General features: G+C 36.0%; 1 protein-coding gene across 1 annotated transcript in view; it reads right to left on the bottom strand.

Annotated features, from left to right (window-relative positions):
- Positions 1-5,336: 5,336 nt before the first annotated feature.
- Positions 5,337-22,532, bottom strand: part of LOC145802452 (putative inactive purple acid phosphatase 1) — a 32,759-nt gene continuing 15,563 nt past the window's right edge. The window contains exons 8-13 of the mRNA XM_082895170.1: positions 21,659-21,740; positions 20,907-21,039; positions 12,589-12,794; positions 12,361-12,486; positions 6,690-6,999; positions 5,337-6,049 (exon numbers count right to left, since the gene is read on the bottom strand). Coding sequence (XP_082751296.1) covers positions 5,744-6,049; positions 6,690-6,999; positions 12,361-12,486; positions 12,589-12,794; positions 20,907-21,039; positions 21,659-21,740 — 1,163 coding nt within the window. The 3' untranslated portion in view covers positions 5,337-5,743. The remainder of the gene's footprint in view (positions 6,050-6,689; positions 7,000-12,360; positions 12,487-12,588; positions 12,795-20,906; positions 21,040-21,658; positions 21,741-22,532) is intronic.

Genomic DNA, 22,532 nt, shown 5'->3' with positions numbered 1-22,532 from the left:
TTTACTTACAATATACTAACTAATTTACTGAGAATTTACTAAGTAATTTATTAAGACTTTATTAGTAATTTACTAAGTAAATTACTTAGAATTTACTGAGTAATTTTCTGAGAATTTACTGGTAATTTACAAAGGAACTTACTGAGAATTTACTAGGAATTTACTGAGTAATTTATTCTGAATTTACATAGAATTTACTGAGTAATTTGCTATGTAGTATACTGAGAATTTACAGAGTAATTTACTAAGAATTTACTGTGAATTTACTGAGAATTTATAGAGTAATTGATTGAGAATTTACTGAGTAATTTACTGAGAATTTACTAAGTAATTTACTGAGAATTTATTAGAAATTTACTAGGTACTTTACTGAGAATATACTGAGTAAGTTCCTGAGTAATTTATTGGAAATTCACTGAGTAATTTATTGAGAATTCACTGAGTAATTTACTGAGTAATTTATTGAGAATTTAATGAGTAATTTACTGGTAATTTACTCAGTAATTTATTGAGAATTCACTGAAAATTTACTAAATAATTTACTGAGAATTTACTAAGTAATTTACTGAGAATTTTTTGAGAATTTTTTGAGTAATTTACAGATAATTTATTGAGAATTCACTGAGAAATTTACTGAAATTTACGAAGTAATTTACTGAGAATTTGCTAGGAATTGACTGTGTACTTTACTGAGAATTTATTAAAAATTTATTGGAAATTTAATGAGTAATTTCCTGAGAATTTAATGAGAATTTAGTAGGAATTTACTGAGTAATTTAATGAGAGTTTACCGAGTAATTTATTGAGTAATTACTGAGAATTTACTAAGAATTTACTGAGTAATTTTATGAGAATTACTAGGAATTTACTAGGTAATTTCCTGAGAATTTACGAGGAATTTACTGAATAATTTACTAAGTAATTTGCTGAGAATTTATTGGGAATTTACTGAGTAATTTATTGAGAATTTATTGAGCAATTTACTGAGAATTTACTGGGAATTTAATGACTAATTTGTTGAGATTTTACTGAGTAATGTATTAAGTAATTTACTGAGAATTTACTGAGCGATTTACTGAGAATTAAATAAATATTATTGGGAATTTTCTGAGTAATGTACTGAATAATTTATTGAGAATTTACTTAGTAATTTACTAAGTAACTTAGTTAGAATTTACTTAGAATTTATGGGGAATTTACTGAGTAATTTAATGAGAATTTATTGGGAATTACTGAGGAATTTACTGAAAATTTATTGAGTAATTTACTGAGAATTTACTGGGTATTTTTTTGAGAATTTACAAGGACTTTACTGAAAATTTATTGAGTAATTTACTAAGAATTTATTGGGTATTTTTTTGAGAATTTACAAGGACTTTACTGAAAATTTACTGAGTAATTTATTGGAAATTTACTAGGAATTTAGTGAGAATTTACTGAGTAATGTACAAATAATTTACTAGGAATTTACTAAGTAAGTTACTGAGTGATTTACTGAGAATTTACAGAAAATTTACAAGAATTTTATTGGGAGATTTACTTAGTAATTTCCTGAGTAATGTACTGAGTAATTTTTTAAGTAATTTACTGATAATTTATTAGGAATTTACTGAGTAATTTATTGAGAATTTACTGCGTATTTACTTAATAAGTTATTGGGAATTAACTGAGTAATTATTGAGTAATTTACTGGGAATTTGCTGAGTAATTTACAGAGGATTAACTGAAAATTTATTAGAAATTTATAAGTAATTTTTAGTTATTTACTGAGAATTTACTAGGATTATACTAAATAGTTTACCGAGAATTTACTGAGTAATATACTAAAAATTTACTGGGAATTTACTGAGAATTTCATGGGAATTTACTGAAAATTTTCTGACAATTTACTTAGAATTTATTAAGTAATTTATTGAGAATTTATTGAGAATTTACTTGGAATTTACGAAGTAATTTACTGAGAATTTACTTAGTAATTTATTTAGAATTTGCTGTGAATTTACTAAGTAATTTACAGATAATTTATTGAGAATTTACTGGGAATTTATTGAAAATTTACTCAGAATTTACTAAGAATTTAATGAGAATTTATTAAGTAATTTATTAAGAGTTTACTGAGTAATTTACCGAGTAATTTCTAAGAATTTACAAAATAATTTACTGGGGGGAATTTACTGAGTAATTTACTTAGAATTTACTGAGAATTTACTGGGAATTTATTGAGTAATTTACAGAGAATTAACTGAAAATTTACTGGGAATTTACTGAGTAATTTTCTGGAAATTTACCGAGTAATTAATTGAGAATTTATTGGGAATTTATTTGTAATTTACTGAGAATTTACTTGCAATTTGCTGAGTAATTTACTGAGAATTTACTTAGAATTTACTAGGAATTTGCTGAGTAATTTATTGAGAATTTACTGGGAATTTACTGAGTAATTTACTGAGAATTTACTGAGTAATTTGCTAAGAATTTCTAGAGTAATTTACGAAGTAATTTACTGAGAATTTACTGAGTAATTTACAGGGAATTTACTGAGAATTTACTGGGAGTTTACTAAGTAATTTATTGGAATTTAATGAGAATTTACTCGGAATTTTCTAAATAATTTACTAGGAATTTACTGAGAATTTACTAAGTAATTTACTGATAATTTATATGAAATTTACTGTGTAATTTATTGAGAATTTATTGAGCAATTTACTGAGAATTTACTAGGAATTTACTGGATAATTACTTTGTAATGTACTAAGTAATTTACTAAGAATTTACTAGGAATTTACTAAGAATTGACTGAGTAATTTACTGACTAATTTGTTGAGAATTTAGTGGATAATTTACTAAGAATTTACTGAACAATTTATTGAGTAATTTACTGAAAATTTACTGGGAATTTACTGAGTAAGGTACTAAGTAATTTACTGAGCAATTTACTGAGTAATTTACTAAGAATTTACTAAGTAAGGTACTGAGTAATTTGCTGAGAATTTATTTTGTAATTTACTAAGTAATTTAGTTAGAATTTACTGAGAATATACTGAGTAATTTAGTTAGAATTTACGGAGTAATTTACTGAAAATTTATTGAGAATTTACTGGGTATCTAATTAATTCGATATGAATCAATTTTTAATTAAATTTTATAATAGACTCTAAAAATTACGCTGATCATAATAAAGTAATCAATTTTGGTTTATGTCCCCTTTACAGCTCTCAATTTCAAATTTTAGCAGGATTCAGAGCAGATTTTGATTCAAAACTCTTACAAAACACATAATTAGCATTCAATTCACACGTGGCACATATCACAATTAAAATTAAACACATAATTAAATTAATGTAATCATGATATTCATTTTGGGGTCATTACACCTGCTCATAAATTGGCAAGCCAGCCAATTATTTTGGCCCTGCTGCTCATTGAGTAGTCAGGCTAAAAAAGGGTTTTAGTCCTAATGTGGTGGAAGGCTTGGTTTTGAAGCTCGAAACTGAATTCTTTTGCTGAAGATTCGAAGAATTTGCACAATATAACTTTCATCATCGAGTGTTTGGATTAAAGCCGAAGTCTTAAGGACGGCCAAAATGGGGTGTCTACAGACTGCTAGAAACAACTTTGGAATTTTAATCTTGTGGGCTCTTTTTTATTTGGAAAATTTTATATAGAATTTTTCCAGTTAAGGTCTTTGTAACTTTCATCATCGAGTAGAGATTGATCTTAGTTGCCCGTGATGTTTAGCAAATGAGGAATCTGTTGAGCATTTTTGTTTTCAATGTCCATACTCCCAATATGTATGTAGGGGCTCTCAGTTGGGTCAGGATTTTAATATTGGTGAAGTTGTGTTAGTCCAAGTATGGCTGGAAAATTGGTTTAGGATGCTCCAAATGAGGAAGCAGTGGTAGAATCAATTGAAGTCTGGTGGGGTCTCTGGGATCAAAGAAACAAATTTGTTTACGAGGGGGTGGTTGATAATCCACATCAGGTTATTCAAAATATCAATCAACAAGTGTGGTGTCCCAATGATCAAGAATGCCGAAAACTTTAGGGATGGATTAATTCATCTAGCAACGCTTCTTGTAATTCAGATAATGCTTTTACTGCTGTTAGCAATATGTCTTGGCTGCCAGATCCGTGTTTTGATAGGATTTTGATTGATGGAGTATGGATGAAGCACACAAAACAAGCTGGAGTTGGATGGGTTGCTTTGGATAGTAGTGGTAATGTTGTTGCGTACAAACAATACACTTCTATGGCCCTCTCTGCGTTAATGACTGAAGTAAAAACATGTTTTCAAGCTTTGCAATGGTGTGTCCAACAGCATGTCAAGGCTATCACTATCCTTACGGATTGTCAAGTGTTTATTCAGAAGTTTAAAAAGGTCGACACGGCAGATTGGGAGATTATGTATGTATATCCAAGGCTCCTAGGAAGGTAGTGGAAGCAGCACATGTAGCTGCTAAGATTGCCTTCCATAAGAGCTAACTACTGTTTGTTACTTTTCATATTCTATAATATTTTATCTTTTCTCAAAATAAAAAACAAAAAATAAAATAAAAAACTTTCAAAAATCAATTTTAAAAAATCAAAATTCATTCTAAATGAAGCCCGCCCATCATCTAGCACAATAGAGAAACTCCAGGGTTAATTTGATAGAACATGAGTAACAGTAATAAAAAGTGGAATGAAATAAAACTTTATTTTCTTCTATGTATTTGGTTATGATGAAACTTTTATGTCTATATATATATATATATATTTATAATTACTACAAAAATTTTTATATATTTTTTTTACATGAAATTAAAAGACTAGTTATCATATTAATATGGATTGGGCAAAAAAAATTAGGTTTCTTGCACTGTCCTAAACAAATGTTTAAATATAAGGTAATGCTATGGGTGTGTATCATATGCATGTCATAACATTTGTAAATTTGATTATTACAAATGTCATAACTCAATTTTATAAGGCCAGAGAAAGTAAATATTATATTTGCAAGTCAAAAAAAAAATAAATATATATACATATATATATATATATATATATATATCTATTATAAACAAATATTAGATGAAATATAACTAAACAATACTTGGATCATAACCAAAATAATGTCATAATTAACATCACAATCTGTCATAACTAACACCAAGTAAGTCATAACCAAAGACATAGATCGTAACCAAATGTGCAAACAGTACACACACTCCCCTTGTTACCACGCCTTTGCTATTTTTTGTTATGACCTATTTTGTTATTAATTATGATTTATTATAATGTTAGTTATGATCCAAGTGTTTTTTAATTATACCTTATGTCATGTTTAATTATAACTCTTTCTTTTTTAATTATTTTTAGTTATTACTCCCATAATATTGAGTTATGCTGAATTTACAAATGGAATAACTTACATACTCTATTACCCTATATATTTGCTCTTTTCTACTACTAATCCCTCATCCTAATAAACCTAATATAGCCATTGTTATGTTACAACTTAAAAATCCAAGGTCTACGCGCTCTACACCTGTCCAGAGCCAAGTGAAGCATTGGCTAATTGCCGGTAAATCTGTCGTGATCTACACGCTTTATATGTTCATATGGTATGCAACATGATGGTTAACCTTGACAAACTTGTGTCCACTATGTAATTACCCAACAATTGTTTGCATATATCACACTACACATGACCAAGTTGTGAAATTAACATTCAGTGTGCAAGGAAGGGAAGGGCATTTAAAACTCAAGATGCCAGTGTTGTACTCGGGCAACTGTCCACAGTGCAGGCCAGGATGTCTCTATAACCCCGTGATATTCTGAATGAGTCGTAAACATTCCCATCCCTGCTTTTCTTGTACTCAAACAAAAGGTTTGAATGGTCGAATGCAGTGAGTTTTACGAATCCATAATCATGGTCTTTGCAGACACTCCACTTGGTTTGAAGGCTAGTAAAGTCCGCAAGGCTTGCTCCACCGTCCCCAGGAACTATATGAATTGTCCCATTCAAGCCGCCCTTATAATAGTGCTTCTCTTCATTCGTGCAAATGTTCTGTAGCAACAAAAACAAAAACCACCACCAAAATGTTAGTTATAACTTGTAAGAGAGTAGAACAAGTTGATTTTATTTAAATCAACATCTGAAATATTTTATTTATTCCGTATTAAGTGAAAGCTTAACAAACCCCTGATGTTGTGAGAAAGACAAAATATTCTACTATGATTTCTCAATAATCATTTCTTTAGTTATTTCTAATAGCAAATTTCTTGAACGACCTTTTCCCTTTCAGTTTTATCCTTTCTTTGGTAGAACCTGAACCATGGCACACCTTGCCAAAACATAAAGTAACACATGTTTTCAGCTACTGGAAACATAATATTCGTGCATCCGAAGAAATTATTTTAGTGAAGCTTTTGTCTTATATCAATCTTTTCCCTCTACACCTCTAGAACACCATTTTTCTGGTCATCCAAAGTCATTCTCCCAAGAAAGCAATCAGAGTTGTAGGCTAGTAGCAAGTATAAGCAAGCAAACTTAAAAATTGTCCAAAAGACATTTCCACTTTCAGGGTGTTTAGGAAGTTAGATGGAACAAAAGATGAGAGCCAACTTTTCTATAGAGTGGTTCCAGGAAAAATATCTATATATATATAAACAGAGCATTCAATCATTTGATGTGTAGTTAAGAATACCAGGTAAATGGGACATGTCCTCTCATAGTTATGCACATGGCCATAGATGGCTATGTCAACCTTGTACTTCTGCCAAAGTTTCTGAAGACTCTCCCTCCCCATTGGTTCCTCGAAGGATCCTTCATCAGCATACCAATCAGCAGAAGAATAACCCAATACTCGATGCGCAAGGAAGATCAGCCACGGTTGTTTTTGTCTATCAACGGATGCCAGACAGTGCTGAATGAAGTTAAATTGCTCCGTTCCCTCTCTCCAATCGTGTTCTGTATCAGCTATGCAGAATCGAAACATGCCATAATCAGTGGAATACCTGGCAGCAAGAACATAATAGCACTTGAGCCAGTAGTTCCTTGTAAATCTAGAAACGAAGGAAATTTTGGTGGAATGTGCACTGAGGTTGGACGCTTATTAATTTTACATATAAATCATTTCAAAATTAATTTTCCATGGCCAAGAAGAAAATCTGTGGACACAACAAACATGAGCAAGAGTGTGAAGTAGTTTTTAAGGATATTAAATAGGGTAAAATACAGTGACACCCCTTGTATAATTCTGAAATCACACTGTCACCTCTTTATTATCCAAAATCACACTGTCACCTCTTTATTATCCAAAATCACCCTGACCTCCCTTGTCAGAGAACTCAGTTAAATGACATGATAAAATGATCATAATATCCCACCCACCCATACACTTTTGCAGCCCTTTTCTTTCTTCTCTCTCTATTTTTCTCTTCATTAATATGACACAACTCACCTTCTGAACCTGAACCACCATTCCCACTACCTCACAACTCCATCATGGACCATTCTCTTTATTCTTCTCTCTCTTTCCCTCTTTCTTATATTTTTCCTAAATCAGGCCAACGAACAATTGCTGTAGGCATTCGTCTAAACCAGACTAGTCATCCATCTCATCTGCAAGCATGATTGCTGACAATTACTCTACTGATTTTCTGTCAGCAATGATTGTCAGCATCCCATCCACAGTCACCTTCTTCTCATCTGCAGCTGTGATTGTTGCAGCCGCGTAGCCTTATCATCCACCACCAGCGCAACCCAACGCAGCCCCAATGACGATTTCCGCAATCGTCCAGCGCAATCACAATGAACCCATCGTCCATGGAAGCTCATTGTCCACCATGAGCCACAGACCCACCATCTCTCTCTTCTTTACCATATTCTCTGTAAATCACCGAAATAAGGTTTGATTTATATGTATGATTTTGTAGGTTCTGGTTAAATTATGTATAATTCGGTTCATTTTGGGTGGTTGGGATGGGGATAGGACTGGGTTTGGAGCAGTGGGAGTTGAAGAGTGTGGAATTGTGGGTATGGAGGGGCTGGTGGTTTGGGTTATGGATGGTTGAACTATGGGCGTGGATGTGTCGTGGTGGGTTAAGGTGGTTTCCGATGGAGGAAGGGGCTAGTGAAGGCCATGAGTTTTGAAGATGCTTGATGGACCTCCTTCACATGCCTTTGCCATTACAATGCACCACTCTGTTTCACATTGTATAATTTTCATGATACACTTTCAACAATAATTTAAGTGTTCTTTCATTTTTCTTTGCCAATTTATTGTTTGATAAAATGTATGAACCGCAAAATGTCTTTGTTTTTATTATAGTCTACATGATCATTTACATTCAATTCAAGCTGTAAGTATGCTTTTAGTTATCTAATGAAATGCCTTAAGTTAATTCTTCTTTTAATTTTTGTTCTAATTTGTTCTGATTGATCAACTCATCTTATTCTTCTTTTAATTTTTTTTTAATTTTTTTTTTTGGGGTGTTGGGATAGACTAGAGGATGGGAGTGGTGGGAGTTGTGGATGGCTAATACTTCTTTTAATTTTTTTGTTTCTTAGAATTTTTTTCCTTCAGCTAGAATGAAGGATGAGTGTGGAAGGAGTTGCTAGGTGGCCATTGAAAGTGGAGGCATGAAATATATTTGTTGGGATTAGCAATTTTCGTTGGTCAACAAACGGTTGACTCACGGATGGATGAGATTGATACTCTAATATCAAAAAGAAGGGAGGGGAGTGATATTTAATAGAATAAAGGGGGTGACGGTGTTATTTCACAAGTATATAAGGGGTGGCAGTGTAATTTATTAAATAATGATCTTGAGATAAAAGAAGATGTTAAGTATGGGAGCCTATAATTGCACCCACCAAATTTCTCAGTAGAACCACATCATGTTTAAGGTACAAGAGTTTATGCATATGGTCCAAGAATTGTGATGCATGAAGTGGATGTACTGAGGAATTTAGCGGGTGCATTTAGAAGTTCCCAATAAGTATGCATCGTGCTTCTGCAATAGGCAAAGCAATAACTAAACTATTCTACCTGGGGTGTTGATCCAAATATTGATGATATTCAGTCTGTTTAATGAATAGCCAAGCATATTTGTGTATGTACAATATAGGTATTATCAAATGGCTACAGGTTAAAGGATTAACTAAATGTAAAATTAACATCCATAGTGAACAACTTTAATATAGTTCCATACCAAATCCCAAAAAAAAAAAAAAAAAAAAAGTTAATTTTAACCAATGGTCCAACTTCTTTCCAGTTATGATAGGACCAAAACAATATGTGTCTATGGGACCTATACGAGATCCATGTCAATGATTTGAGTTATTCAGTTTTTAGGTGCCTGTGTATACATTATCCATGAATAAAAGATGGATGGTCTATTTTCAAAATATACTTGCCATTCATTTTTATTTTTATTTTATTGTTATTTTTTAAAGACAAATTTGATGGAATCATGTGCATACTGTTGAAGATTAAATTATATTATTAAAGATTTTAAAGATATTAGAATATATGGAGATTTCATGATTTGTGCTTATCATGATTTTTCCTAACTTTAATTTCTCTTAATCCCTTAACTGAAGGCATCTGATTGTAGGGGAAATATCAAAAACATGGTGTAGGATAAATAATTACAAAGTAATGGATGTACAAGTGAATTATGCATTGGGTTGTGAAAATAAAACTTGTTTTTCCTGCTCTCCATGTTTTTCATATTCCCTCTTGATTGTATCTCTTATTCTATTTTTATGGGTACCATGTAATCAAGATAATCAAGTGAATGAATGAAAGATGGAGCCCATGGAGTTTTGTGTGTGTGGATGTAGGTCAATATTGGCCGAACCACATTAACCATTTGTGTTCTTTCTTTTATCTTTTCTGTCTCTATTATCTCTGCATATTCAACTTTATTTTCTTATTACAAAATTCAACTTGGTATTGAAGCATCTGATCCCACCCTTCCGAATTTTGACGTATTTTCAGACCTTTTTTGGCCCTATTTCATTCTGCTCTCCTGCTCTCTCCCATTTGATTTCTTCATTGGTTTTTCTTCCTTGGGTGTCAACTTGGCAAAGGAAGGAGTTCCTTCCAGTTTGTTTACTGCCTTGTTGCTTTCCAGCACTCCTTATTGTTCAATTTTGGTGGTTTTGTGCTTGGATGTCCTACCCAATTGATTTCTTCTGAGGTACATGTTCTCTAGGTGTTGATTTGATCCCTAGAGTGGTTTTGTGGTCATGGTTTGTTGATAGGCTTCGGCTTGCCAAGCCATCCTTGGTTGCCGGCTGGTTTTCTTCACGACAATTGTCTCTCTTGCTGCTTCTGTTGATGCCCTTTGTTTTATTTGGGCTTGAAAACCCTTGTTTGGGTGCTGATTGGGCTTATGAAGCCCTGTATTTGGAAACCCTTCCCTGGGTGTTGCTTTGGTCTCTAGATTGGCTGCTTTTTGGTGTTCTTGAAGCTTGTTAAGGTTCAGTTGTCGCTATTTCTTGTTGCTTCTCCCTCAATTTGTCATTTAGGGAGAGAATAATCTCTATTTGCACAATGTTGATTATGTGTGTATTGTGTCTGCATGAAGTTGATTCCATGCACATTTCTTTATTGCAAGATGTTGATTCCTTACCTAGGTTCTTCCAAGTCGTTATTGAGGGGAGAAATCACAATTGTTGTCGTTTTTTGACAACTTCATTGTAACTGTTTGTGATGATCATCCTATTTTGAAGTTCAAGTTTAATTTGGACACATCACTTCAAATGTTCTGTGTTCCAACTTGAAGGGTGAGTATTGAAGATAAGAGCATATTCATAAAGATATGGAAAATATTAGAATATATGAAGATCTCATGATTTGTGATTATCATGATTTTTGCTATCTTTGATTTCTCTCAATTCATTAATTGAAGGGATTTCAACCTGGTTTGTTCAGAGGCCACTTCCAGCATGGCTTGATAGTCACTATTATGGGGAATTGAGGCTCTTTGATTAGCCATGGGAGAGACTGAGAGATGTGAGTGCAGTTGGCATGGTTTGGTGGACTCTCATTGTTTATAGATGTTGTGCTTGCTAGGATTCCTCCATGGGGCTGGATTCTTTCTTCTATGTCATGGCATGTCCTGGCTATGAGGTGGTGTTTGTTTTTGAGTACCGTAAGCCTTGTCTGCTATTTCAGATCAGTTCGTTGTATTCCTAAAATTGACCATGCAGCTTCATGTGACACATAGGTGATGTTCTTATGCCACTTCCGACATGACTTGAGAGTGATTGAGAGGGTCACTGCTATGGGGAATTGAGGCTCTTTATCAGCGGGTCATTGCTATGGGGAATCGAGACTCTTTATTAGTCGTTGTAGAGACTAGGGGTTGCGAGGACAATTCGTGGGGTATGGTTGGTTGCGCTTGTTCTTACAAACGATGTGCCCATTGGTCTTGGTTGTTGTTTCGGTTGTTAGTTTGGTGGTGGAATGAGCAAAACTTAGGTTTATGTATCATTTGTTATTTGTCATTTTGTTATTGTTGCCAATATATCGCTCCTAGGGGCATAATACATTGGCAACACATTATGATAACTTTTGTGCTTTGTTTGATATCCTTCCTAACTATTTTAGTGGGGTGGTGTTGGAAATTGTATTGACATGTAGTTTCCTGGGGTATGCCTCTTGTACACATGTATATTTCATTGTTTTATTTATGACTTACCCAAAAAAAAAAAATAGAAAAAATGTAACCCATAGAGCTTTGTGTGCGTGAACACAAGTCAATATTGGCCAAACTACATTAATCATTTGTGTTCTTAGAACATTTTCTTTCATCTTTTTTGTTTCTATTCTCTCTCGATATTCAACTTTATTTCCTTATTACAAAATTCAACTCATACAATTATCAAATCAATCTTATTTTTTTTCATGGATCATCTCCACAAAAGAAAAGAAAATAAAAATAAACAGCTCAGAATATCGATGTAGCCCAAGTAGGGCACACCAAAGCACACTGTTGGGGTCCAGTCCTCTCTCCCAACTGCAGAAAAGCTGGACCCCCTACCCAAATTGGGCCTGTGCTGCCCTTTTGAAATTAATAACAATAAATACACCATCCTACATCGGAAGTTGTTCAAATATTTGCGATATTACTGTAGTTCATGCATTCAACGATTCTACAGAATTCACATAAATCATTTAAGATGGCCTACATTCATATTCTCTACTTAAATGTAGAATTTAGAGAGAGTACTATCAAGCGGTGGAAGGCAAAATGTGAGAAAGTAAAATCTTTAAACATATATGCCTATATATGTGCATATTAAACAAAAAATTAAAATTAAAACAACTATCTAACTAGTTGTTATTATAATGTGTCCCATACCAGAATTTATCCGTGTTCTCAGCAGGAACATAGAACATCGTCTCGGATAAGACACCACACTCTCCTCCTGAATCCATGTTCCCATAGAAGGAACCTGTTCCCGGCCAATCACGCTCATGATTACCGCTGCACAGATAAATCATCAACCAACACAATATATGCTCCACCAAAATCATCCAGTTCAGTATTTATATGCTCTAACAATTTTTGCAAAAAGTTCCAACAAACCTCGCAACCATGTAAGGCACAGTTGAGGCAATTTGCTCAATTTGTGCAGTAAATTGATCCCACTGCGAAAGATAGCCATTTGCAAAGCAAATATCTCCAATGTGAAACACTATATCTATGTTCTCCAAGTCTCTAATGAGTTGCTTAGTAGTGTTAAGAGAGCCATGCTGGAAATTATTATATTCATTAGAGCCATCAGCCTCATCCTGCAAGGTGGAAAATGGAAAAGAATATTTTAAAACTGCAGCTAAGTATTAGCACTTATTAGTAAACTTAAAGCCTGGACATTAAGTACTTTTACACACAAAGAAACATATAACTATTTTACACTTTGCCCCCTTAAGTTTGATGCAGAGCATAAGAAGCTCAAGGAAGACTAAATTCAAAGAAGTGATAATATTTAGACGTTGGCATGATTTCAAAGAGAAATTATTAGGAATCTTATATAATTATGTGTCTAGTATTATTAGTCTTATTTTATGATTATTTTTATGTTTTCTAGGACTTTTAGATGAAGGGTATTTTAGTAATTTTCATTATTATTGTCATGGGTTGTAGGGGATCGCCCATGGATCATCTTGTGAGTCAAGTTATTTAATTGGATTTTATTTATATTTCTTATTTGGTCTTGAAATGATTTTGAAAGTCAAAGATATTATAATAGTTCTTTTTTTGGTTCTAGTTGGTATAGGAAGTTTCCAAATTCTATATAAAGCGATAGCTTATACTTCAATAGAGTTGATATTTTATAGAATTTTGAGAGCTTTGAAACTTGTTTGGGTTTGTGTGATGCAACCCTAACCTTGGGTGCGATTTCTATAGAATCTAAGTGTGATACCTAGACCTATCTTTTTCTTGTCCTTTCCCTCTTTTATTTTCTGCACTTTTAACAGCCTAAAGTACTGTTCACTGTTCACAGCCCCTAAACAGCCCCAAAATTTCATCTTTCATGGTTAAACCATTTATTACCCAAAACAAACCCTACTTGTCCCCTATATTTTTATTGCCATAAAATCCAATTAAAATCAGCCCCCAAAACCCAGATTTGTTGTTGCCCTAATCATTCTACATCAAAGTTTTAGGGTTTTCCCACTCTCATCCTTAAAATATTTTTTTCCCACTTTGGTGCTTAACATTTGAAATTTTTTCCAATTTACTCCCAAAACAAACTTCCATCTAATTTTGGACAGAAAATGCCACGTGGCGCCACGTGGACAGCGACAACATGGCATGAAAATGGGTAAATTAAACGTTCCCCCTAAGTTTAAAAACTTTCCCACTTTGGTTGCCCTTAAAGTATTCCTTCCTCCTACTTTGGCCCTTAATGTTTGTAATTTTTCTCAATCTGCTCCCCAAACAAAGTACTGTCCAATTTTGGATGGAAAAATGACACTTTGGTAACTATGTTGCATAAAAAATAAATTATACAAAAATTTAGTTGAGTTCTTTGATTTTTTTTTAATGTTTTTTTTTAAAAAAAAATTATAAACAAGTTTGAAAAAACTCCGCCGGGGTTGCTTAACAACTCCGCTAGTCCCAAGCTCGGATAAAGGAGAAGGATTGTGTGTTAGGCAGCCGACAACCAACACGTAAAAAAGCCATTCGATTAAATACTAAGTTGTTTCCCTTAAGTGACACATTGCGCCTGCCTCAGGGTGTTTCGAAAAGTGAGCAAGGGGCGCCGCATCAACGCCTAGGTGCAGTGAAGAATGAGCAAAGGTTTTCGCCTTTTTTATGGACGAGCGTGGATAAAGCAACTAATCCTAGGTTATAGATTTAGGATAGCCACATGGAATATAAGAACTTTAACTGGTAAGACTATGGAATTGGTGGATACCATGATTAGAAGAAGAATTAATATAACTTGCGTACAAGAAACTAAGTGGACGGGTGAGAAAACTCGGGATATAGAGGATACCGGTTTTAAACTATATTATAGTGGCAAGGATAGACACAAGAATGGGGTAAGAATAATACTTTCCAAGGGTCTTATAAAAAATGTAATTGTTGTCATTAGGAAAGGCGATAGGATTATGTTAATTAAACATGTTATTGGTGAGAATATAGTGAACGTTATTAGTGCATATGCCCCCCAAGTAGGATTAGATAATCAAACTAAGAAAGTTTTTTGGGACCAAATGGATGAGGTACTACAGGAGATACCCGTAGGAGAAAACCTAGTTATAGGTGGTGATTCAATGGCCATGTAGGAGTAGATAAACTAGGGTATGAGAGAGTGCATAGTGGGTATGGTTTTGGTGATAGAAATGAAGCTGGAGAAAGTATTTTAGATTTTGTGTTGACTTCTGACCTAGTGGTGGTCAATATTATGTATAAGAAGAGAGATGAGCATTTGATAACCTTTAAAAGTGGGTCAATTAGGAGCCAAATATATTACAAATCAGAAGATAAAGGAAGGGAAGCAATGGCATGAATTACACCTTTTCCTGACACAGAAGAAATGATACCATCAGCAATTCTAACTTTATCCTATCCTGAAGAAGGGGTATAAGCGGATAACAAATTAGAAGACCCAGACATATAGTCTGAAGCACTAGAATCGATAATCCAAGGCAACAGTTGATGAGATAGGAAAGCACTTGTAGAAAAAGCTAAGTTACCTGAATGTGCAAAGTTACCTGAAGATGAACCAGATGCCCGACGGTCTAACAAGTGGTGAAGAGCAACCTCCAACTCAGAAGTAGAAAACCCAGAGATATCAGCAGAGGAAACAGCCGGAGCAGGGGACTGTGGCTCAACTATATCAGAATGATGAACCCGAGCATTCTAGATTGACCCGAGCGATCCCCTCGAGACGCAGAACGATCTCCACTACCCCTAGATGGCGGCCCATGCAACTTCCAACAAGTCTCACAGGTGTGGCGAGCACGACGACAATAGTCGCTAAAAAGGGTATCATTCTCAAAAGGAGGACGAGAACCACGATTCCCATCTCGAGAGGGTGTAGAAACTAGGGCAGATCGATCAAAAGAGGCAGACAGAAGCATAGCAGAACGACGACTCTCCTCATTCTGCATATAAGCAAACGCTTCTTGGAGAGAAGGAAGCACATCCATACCCAGCACACGACTCCTAACAGGATCAAACTCCACATTCAGACCTTCCAAAAACTTGAAGACCCGCACTTGTTCAACAAATTTTTGATACCTAGCAGAATTAATGGGACAGACAAGCTTGTAGCCCTGAAGATGATCAAGTCTCTTCCACCCATTACTAAAGAAAGTAAAATACTGGAGGATAGTCATCTTACCTTGGACGGACCGGTCAATTGAGCGTCACAACTCAAAAGTTTGGGAAAAATTGCCTTTGTGGGAATACTAAGCGGCCACAGCCTCCCAAATATCCTGTGCTGTGTCCATAAACAAGTATCCCTCACCAATCTCCGAAACCATGGAATGTATCAACCAGCCCATGATAAGAGAATTGGTAATCTCCCAATGATCATAACCTAGATCTGTGGAACTGGGAGCCTGAACGTGCCTGTAGACGCGCCCGCGTGGGCCTCACGCTACTAGTTCGGACTCGCAATTTTGTGTCGCGGTTCTTAATCTGAACCAAAGAGTCCAAATCTGGCAAATCGTTTTGAGAAACAGATTTTTGAAAAAGTAGTGCCAAACATGGACTGCTTTGCCAGATACAGAGTCGCCACCTAAATATTTTTAAAATGGGGAAATTTAGGAAACCCTGACTCGGTGCCGAAGGCCACATATCCGTCATCACCGGAGTTGTCTCGGCTCAGGAGCTTGGGTACGATCGGGGAAGGTCAGCTATGAGCACCCCCTTTCGCTGGTCCGAAGACCGGCCTCTACTAACCGTGATATTCGTTTTTGAAAACTTTATGTATTCTTACTCCGTTTATTAGCCTAGAATTACTATGTTATGCGCGCAGCAAACAAGTATAGACTAGATTGTCTAATTTGGAAGTAAGCATTGCATATCCGTTTGTTTTGGAAAATGTTTTGGATTTGCTACTCGCACGTAGGCTAAAACACGGATTTCAATGAGTTCTTCCAACTCAAACAATCTAACCTTCACCCACAGGCATCCAAGCAGTTTATAACACATAAGCATCTAGCCACATGTTAAGCATGCTGTCATGGCAACATTCACACTCATGCGATATGCTAAAGAGGAAATACTTACATCGTACTCCGTGCCAAAACAAAGAACTCGTTAGCAAACATGCATGATCCAAGTCCATGTTAAGTGCCTAATGCATCGCATACCAAGTGTTGCTAGAATAGGCTCGGCTATCCTAAACATGGCATGTGAGAATGCACAACTATCACATATTCAGTTTAGAATTTGAAGTACAAATGCAGTTAGCGTGATGTACCGAGCCTAATGCATGCAATACAAATGCATGGATGCACACATGCATAGCATAAGGTATGCTAATTTAAACGTGCCCTAATCTACCATCGTAAGCAGGTAAATAAAAGGGAAGAAAGAAGTGAGGTTGGAAGACATACGTAGCACCCACACACACTTTACAGATTTGCCCTTGCTCGGAGGGACCAAATAAATATTACAGATTAATTAACTACGCAAGCTAATTAAAAATTACAAATTAATTAATTTAATTAACAAATTAAATTAAGCTAAATAAAAATAGTAAACCGCCTCGGGAAACGCGCCGCCATGCATAGGCTGCCTCTGTTTTCCTTCCTTCACTCCTCTGGAGGCTGTCAAAACCTCAGGACTGCATCCCTGGACACTGGGGAGTGCCACCGGCTGAGTGGAATCACCACCGGCACTGGTGTGTAGCCATCGGCACAAAATGAAGCTGTCGGCAGAGAAATTGTTGCCGGCCGGCACCTTACACTACCGGTCGGCAGAATGTTCCTGCAGAATCTGCAAATGACAGCAACAGAGGACAAGGCAAAGCATGGCAGCACAATTCAAGGCATATATGCACCAACCATGTCCCTTATCATGATAATGACTCAAAGGGGCATGTGCCTCGATTCTCGGACCACCAATCACGCATTTCCATGCAGGATGGCCCAAAGAACCAAGTATGCAACTTTGATTTCAAATGCAATGCAAACCAATCAAACCAAACAAGGCCTAATTCCTATCATTAAGTCAAGGAACAAGGCATGCATGCAAGATGCAATGCAACCTAAACATACAAACTAAGGGTGCAACATGGCATGGTGACAAGCTTATGCAAGCATACAAGCAAACATAGGGGCATGCAAATGGATGCAAAGATGGACTTATGCATGAATTAGGCAACTCTAAATAGGCCTAAAACAGTAGCCATTAATGCCCAAAAATGGAGACCAAAACACATGCACACATACATATGTTGGAAGGCCAACACTTAGGCACAAATTAGACAACCCTCAAGCACACTTGAAAGGGACAATCATGAACAATTAGCATGCAACATGAGCTCTGAAAATCATGCTAATACATGGTGCCAAACAAAGCAACAAATTAAGCCAAGCATGCATCAAATGACCTAAGTGTTCAAAGCAAATCAATGGGGCATTGAACTACACTTAACAAGACCAAACATGGCATGAAAGGAAGGACCAAAATCAGAGGTTTAGCATGTTAAAACAAAGCTAAAGGACTACTTAGATGGCATCTAAGTGACTCAAAAACAAAGGCATGCATAAACACCGAAACATGGAGTATTGCTATACAAGCTTAAGAGGCATTAAAGATGCATGCAAGGCAATCAAACAAGCATGGAAATGGGACTGAAATAACATATAAAGTGACCCCAAATCACCAAATCGATGCAAAGATGTCATGCTACACATGCACATACTCAAGGCCAACAAGCCCAAATACAAAGGAGCTATATCAAGCATGCCAAAATCAACCCAAACACTTATGGACAGACCTAAAACATGGCAAAATATGCACATAGTCTTCACAAGACTAAGCCTAAAACATGCTCCAACAAAGGCTAACAACCTAAGGCATATTAAGGCATAAACAAGGCATTACATGGCAACTATGCTAAGCATGCATGGAGTACCAAAACCAACTTGAAATCATGTTATATTATGGATATATAAGCATGAAAAACAGCCCAAACATGCTCAACACACACTCAAGCATAATGCTCTCTCAAGAGGCCAAAATTTGCCCTTTTCAAGGACAACAAGGAGAGGGGGTGGCCCTCTCCTTCTTGGAACTTCAAGGCATCATCTTCACCACTGAAATCCCTCAAGATTTCAGTGGTGAAGAGACCCCAACACCAAAATCCCGGAGCTAGCACAAAATGGACTAAAATGAGGCCTTTCAAGGCCTAAGGGGGGTCAACCACCCTCAAACAACAAAACACTCTTAATAAACAATAAAGAGGGCTTAAAAACAGAACTTTTTTATGTTATACAATAAGCACAAAAACAGCTCTAAGATAGGTAGAAAATCAATGCAAAATTGGGGAAAAAAGGTGTAAGTTTCTTACCCTTGATGATCCCTTCACAAATGGTGCTCCAATGGCCTCCTTTAGCTTGGATCCAACACCAAAACTTCAAAACCAGTCCTTTAGAACCTCAAGAGCCAAAGGAAGGTGAAACACTAGGTGTTTGTGTGCAATAGTATGAACTAAACACTATTTTGCACACACAAGAGGGAAAAAAGAGAGAGAGATAGGATGTGTATCTAATCCTAACCCTAAAACCAGAGCTTGGTCTGTATTTTTCTCTCCCTCCAATGTCCAAAATCTCCAACCCTTGTAACAAGAGAGAGAGCTCCTCTATATAGAAGCTTCTTGTCTTGTAAAGCTTACAAGACAAGCTTCATAAGAGGGAGATCCCTCCATACACGTGTATGGAGGGATGCAAAAGTAAGACAACTGTCTAAAAATATCTGCAAAAGCAGATGAACAGCAATCAGCCGGCCAAAAATGCCATCTTTGCCAAAAAGAGTGCCGACTGGCACAAAATAGTGCCGGCCGGCAATAAAAATTGCCGGTGGCAGCAAACACCAGCCGGTGGCCTCTAGCCACTGCCGGTGGTGGGTGGGGATGGTCTACAAGCCCCACCGTGCCTCTTAAGGTCAAGATGCAAGTGTTTGGTGCAAAACCAGACACTAAACGGTCGAGTTCGGGGGTCCTGAGGCAAGGCGCGCGAGCCGAGACCTCCGGGAACTCCAAACGAACACAAACATGGAAGATCACCGTGTGTTCAAACGGTGACGTCCAAGTCTTGAGGACGGTCAAAAATGGGGTGTCTACAGCGCCCATCAACATATCCCAGCTTCCCTTTGCTCTTCAAAAATATAGTCAAACTCCACGACCACGCTAGATAATTCTGACCATTAAAGAGAGAGGTGGTGATTTTCTGGCTAGGGTTGAGGGAATCAGTCATAGTAGTAGGCAAACCAGGACTCACGCCCTAAGAAGCATGTGAAGTAGTAGACTCACGAGTCAATTCTGCCATGAATACTCTACTTAAGAACCCTCACAACAAACACTGGTTTAATCACAAACCTGGAAGATGGGGGAAACATACCAAACAAAACCAAAAAAAGTAATTTAAGAGAACATTTTTTTTTTCCTTTGATAGAAAAAAACAAAGCAAAGAGAAGACAAAATTACATGAGATTACCGAATAAGGGCTTCAACCCAGACCCAAGATAGAGCCAACACAGTCGACTGAGGAGAGAGAGTCGACTGAACCAAAGAGAAAGAAGAGTCGACTTGAACCAGAAAGCCGACTGAACCAGAAAGGTCTTGAGTGGCTGTCGGCAGCCTAAGGAGGGTGGAAAATCCACCCGACTGAATCTCCAAGCCTGCTGCCGACAGACCTGGGCTGGAAAAAGGGGGGCTCCGACGAGCCCTAGGGTGCTAGCAACTAGGCCTGTCGGGGCCCTAGGAGACTATGACTGGTACTGCCGGATCCCTAAGGGGATGACATTTGGTGTGGTGTGGATTTCGGCTGGTGTGGTGATGCGGTGGTGGTGTGGAGGTGGCTGTAGGGTTGTGGTTCTAGGGTTTTAGAGTGGCTTTTTATACCATGTTATTTTTCAGAAAAGAAAAGTTAGAGGTATGAGTGGTATCTCATCCCTTTTTATATTAAATCATCACCAGAATTACAGGAGTGCCATAAGGCATAAAATAAGAATACTGAATATTCAACAGAATAAAATAGGAAATATTCTAACACATTCTAACAGCTACCATGTAGTTACATGTTTGGTGTCTTAAATGCCTGTATAGGTTTATGGGGATAGATATTTTAAAAACAATGTCATATTTAGAACTTAGAAATATATGAAATGATATGTTTCAGCATGCATAGTAGAGTTTGTCACATGAGTTCTCAAACCTTTCCCATATCTCCAAAGATGACTACACGTTGTGGAGAGTTTTGACCATGATAAGGAGACGCCCTAAATTGGTAATGTGGACTCCAAATGTATGTACCATTGAACAATCTATGCCCCAGCCTGTAAGTATATCTGCATAATTGATGTGAAACATATCTGGTGTTAAATTGCAAGTAAAACTGAAGAACTGACAGCAAAACTCCTTGGTAACCCATTGAGTAGCACTTTCTATCTTCAATGCAACTCATCTAGCTAAAAGATATTACAATCTGGATTTAACCTTTCAAGAAAACCATCAATAGGAAAGAAATGGAAAGGAAAGAACATATGTTAAAGGTACAACAACTTGGTTAATGTATGAATCTCCAAATTAATAACACATTATATATACCTTTTATGATTTAATCAGGATCATTACATTCAGGTAGAAAACACATAACTATAAATCTGAGATTCTTTGAGCATTACAGTTGATATGTAAGTTTCAATCATCAATTGAATTAACTCCACGGGTAGAAATGGTGACCTGTTACACTTGGGATAAAAAAATTCAACTTGCTTTCACTTCTATTCATAAAATATAACACATAAAGGTTTCAATTAATAAAGGCGGGAAATTTGGAATTGATTTTAAGAAATGGAAGTAGGAGCAAAGGGTTCACAAAGAGTTGGGTCATGAAAGTACCAAGAGATTTGATGACTCTTGACAGGTTCAAAATATTATCACACGCAAGCATAAGATCTGACATACACTAAATTAGGCCACAACTCCTTCAGAAAACTAGTATGTATGAATCCAGGATCACGCCACCTCACTGTTCTTGCTGGAGCATCTGTATGTAGACGATACAAAATGAATTACCTACCCAATAAGTCAGCTGTGAAATCATTCGGTTAATTTAAACCAAGTTAATAAAGTAAACAAACAAAAAACGTTCCCTAGAATACCCATTCTGCTTCCCATAAACCAGAAGGAGGTGCTAAATGACCTTTTATGCTGTTATTATATCCGATTTATGGGAACATATAAATGAAAACCACTAAATCCTTTATTTATTTATTTATTGATATTTATTTTTTTTTATTGGTATTGGGGTGTCCAAATCAAAGCTCGACTAATCCCCAGGAGAGTACAAGCCCTCAGCAAGGAGTTTACGCAAGTGCACCACGATTAGTTCAAGGGTTTTTTCCCAATCCGATAGCCCCAAGGAATTGTTAGCACCTAAGAAGTTTCAATCTCTGAACCTTAGGGAGCACACTCCTAAGACCCAAGGCCTTACCACCAGGACAATCCCTTAGGGTTACTAAATCCTTTAAATTTTGGTCATAACAAAACAATGAATATAACATGTACTCAAAATCATTATAATTTTATGGCATTTTTATTCAAATATATGATTTGCAGATACGAACATGGACCAGCATGGAGTTGGTGTTGATGTCTCCATTTTTCAGCTTTTCCAAAAACACTCCTATAGCAGTTACATGGGTAAATATACAGTACATTGGCAGTTATGCCAAAATTCAGGGTTTTTTTTTTTTTTTTTTTTTTTTGTAAAACCTCTCAACTGTTGGTTTTCTCAGATTTATAAAATGTTTTAATTTTCACATTTTGAATTCAATCA

The sequence above is a fragment of the Camellia sinensis genome, chromosome 11 (genome assembly GCF_055761805.1).
Source record: "Camellia sinensis isolate YWXY chromosome 11, ASM5576180v1, whole genome shotgun sequence".
Classification (NCBI taxonomy): Eukaryota; Viridiplantae; Streptophyta; class Magnoliopsida; order Ericales; family Theaceae; genus Camellia; species Camellia sinensis.
The sequence above is the reverse complement of the archived record's forward strand: the minus strand, read 5'-3'. Positions and strand labels throughout refer to the sequence as shown.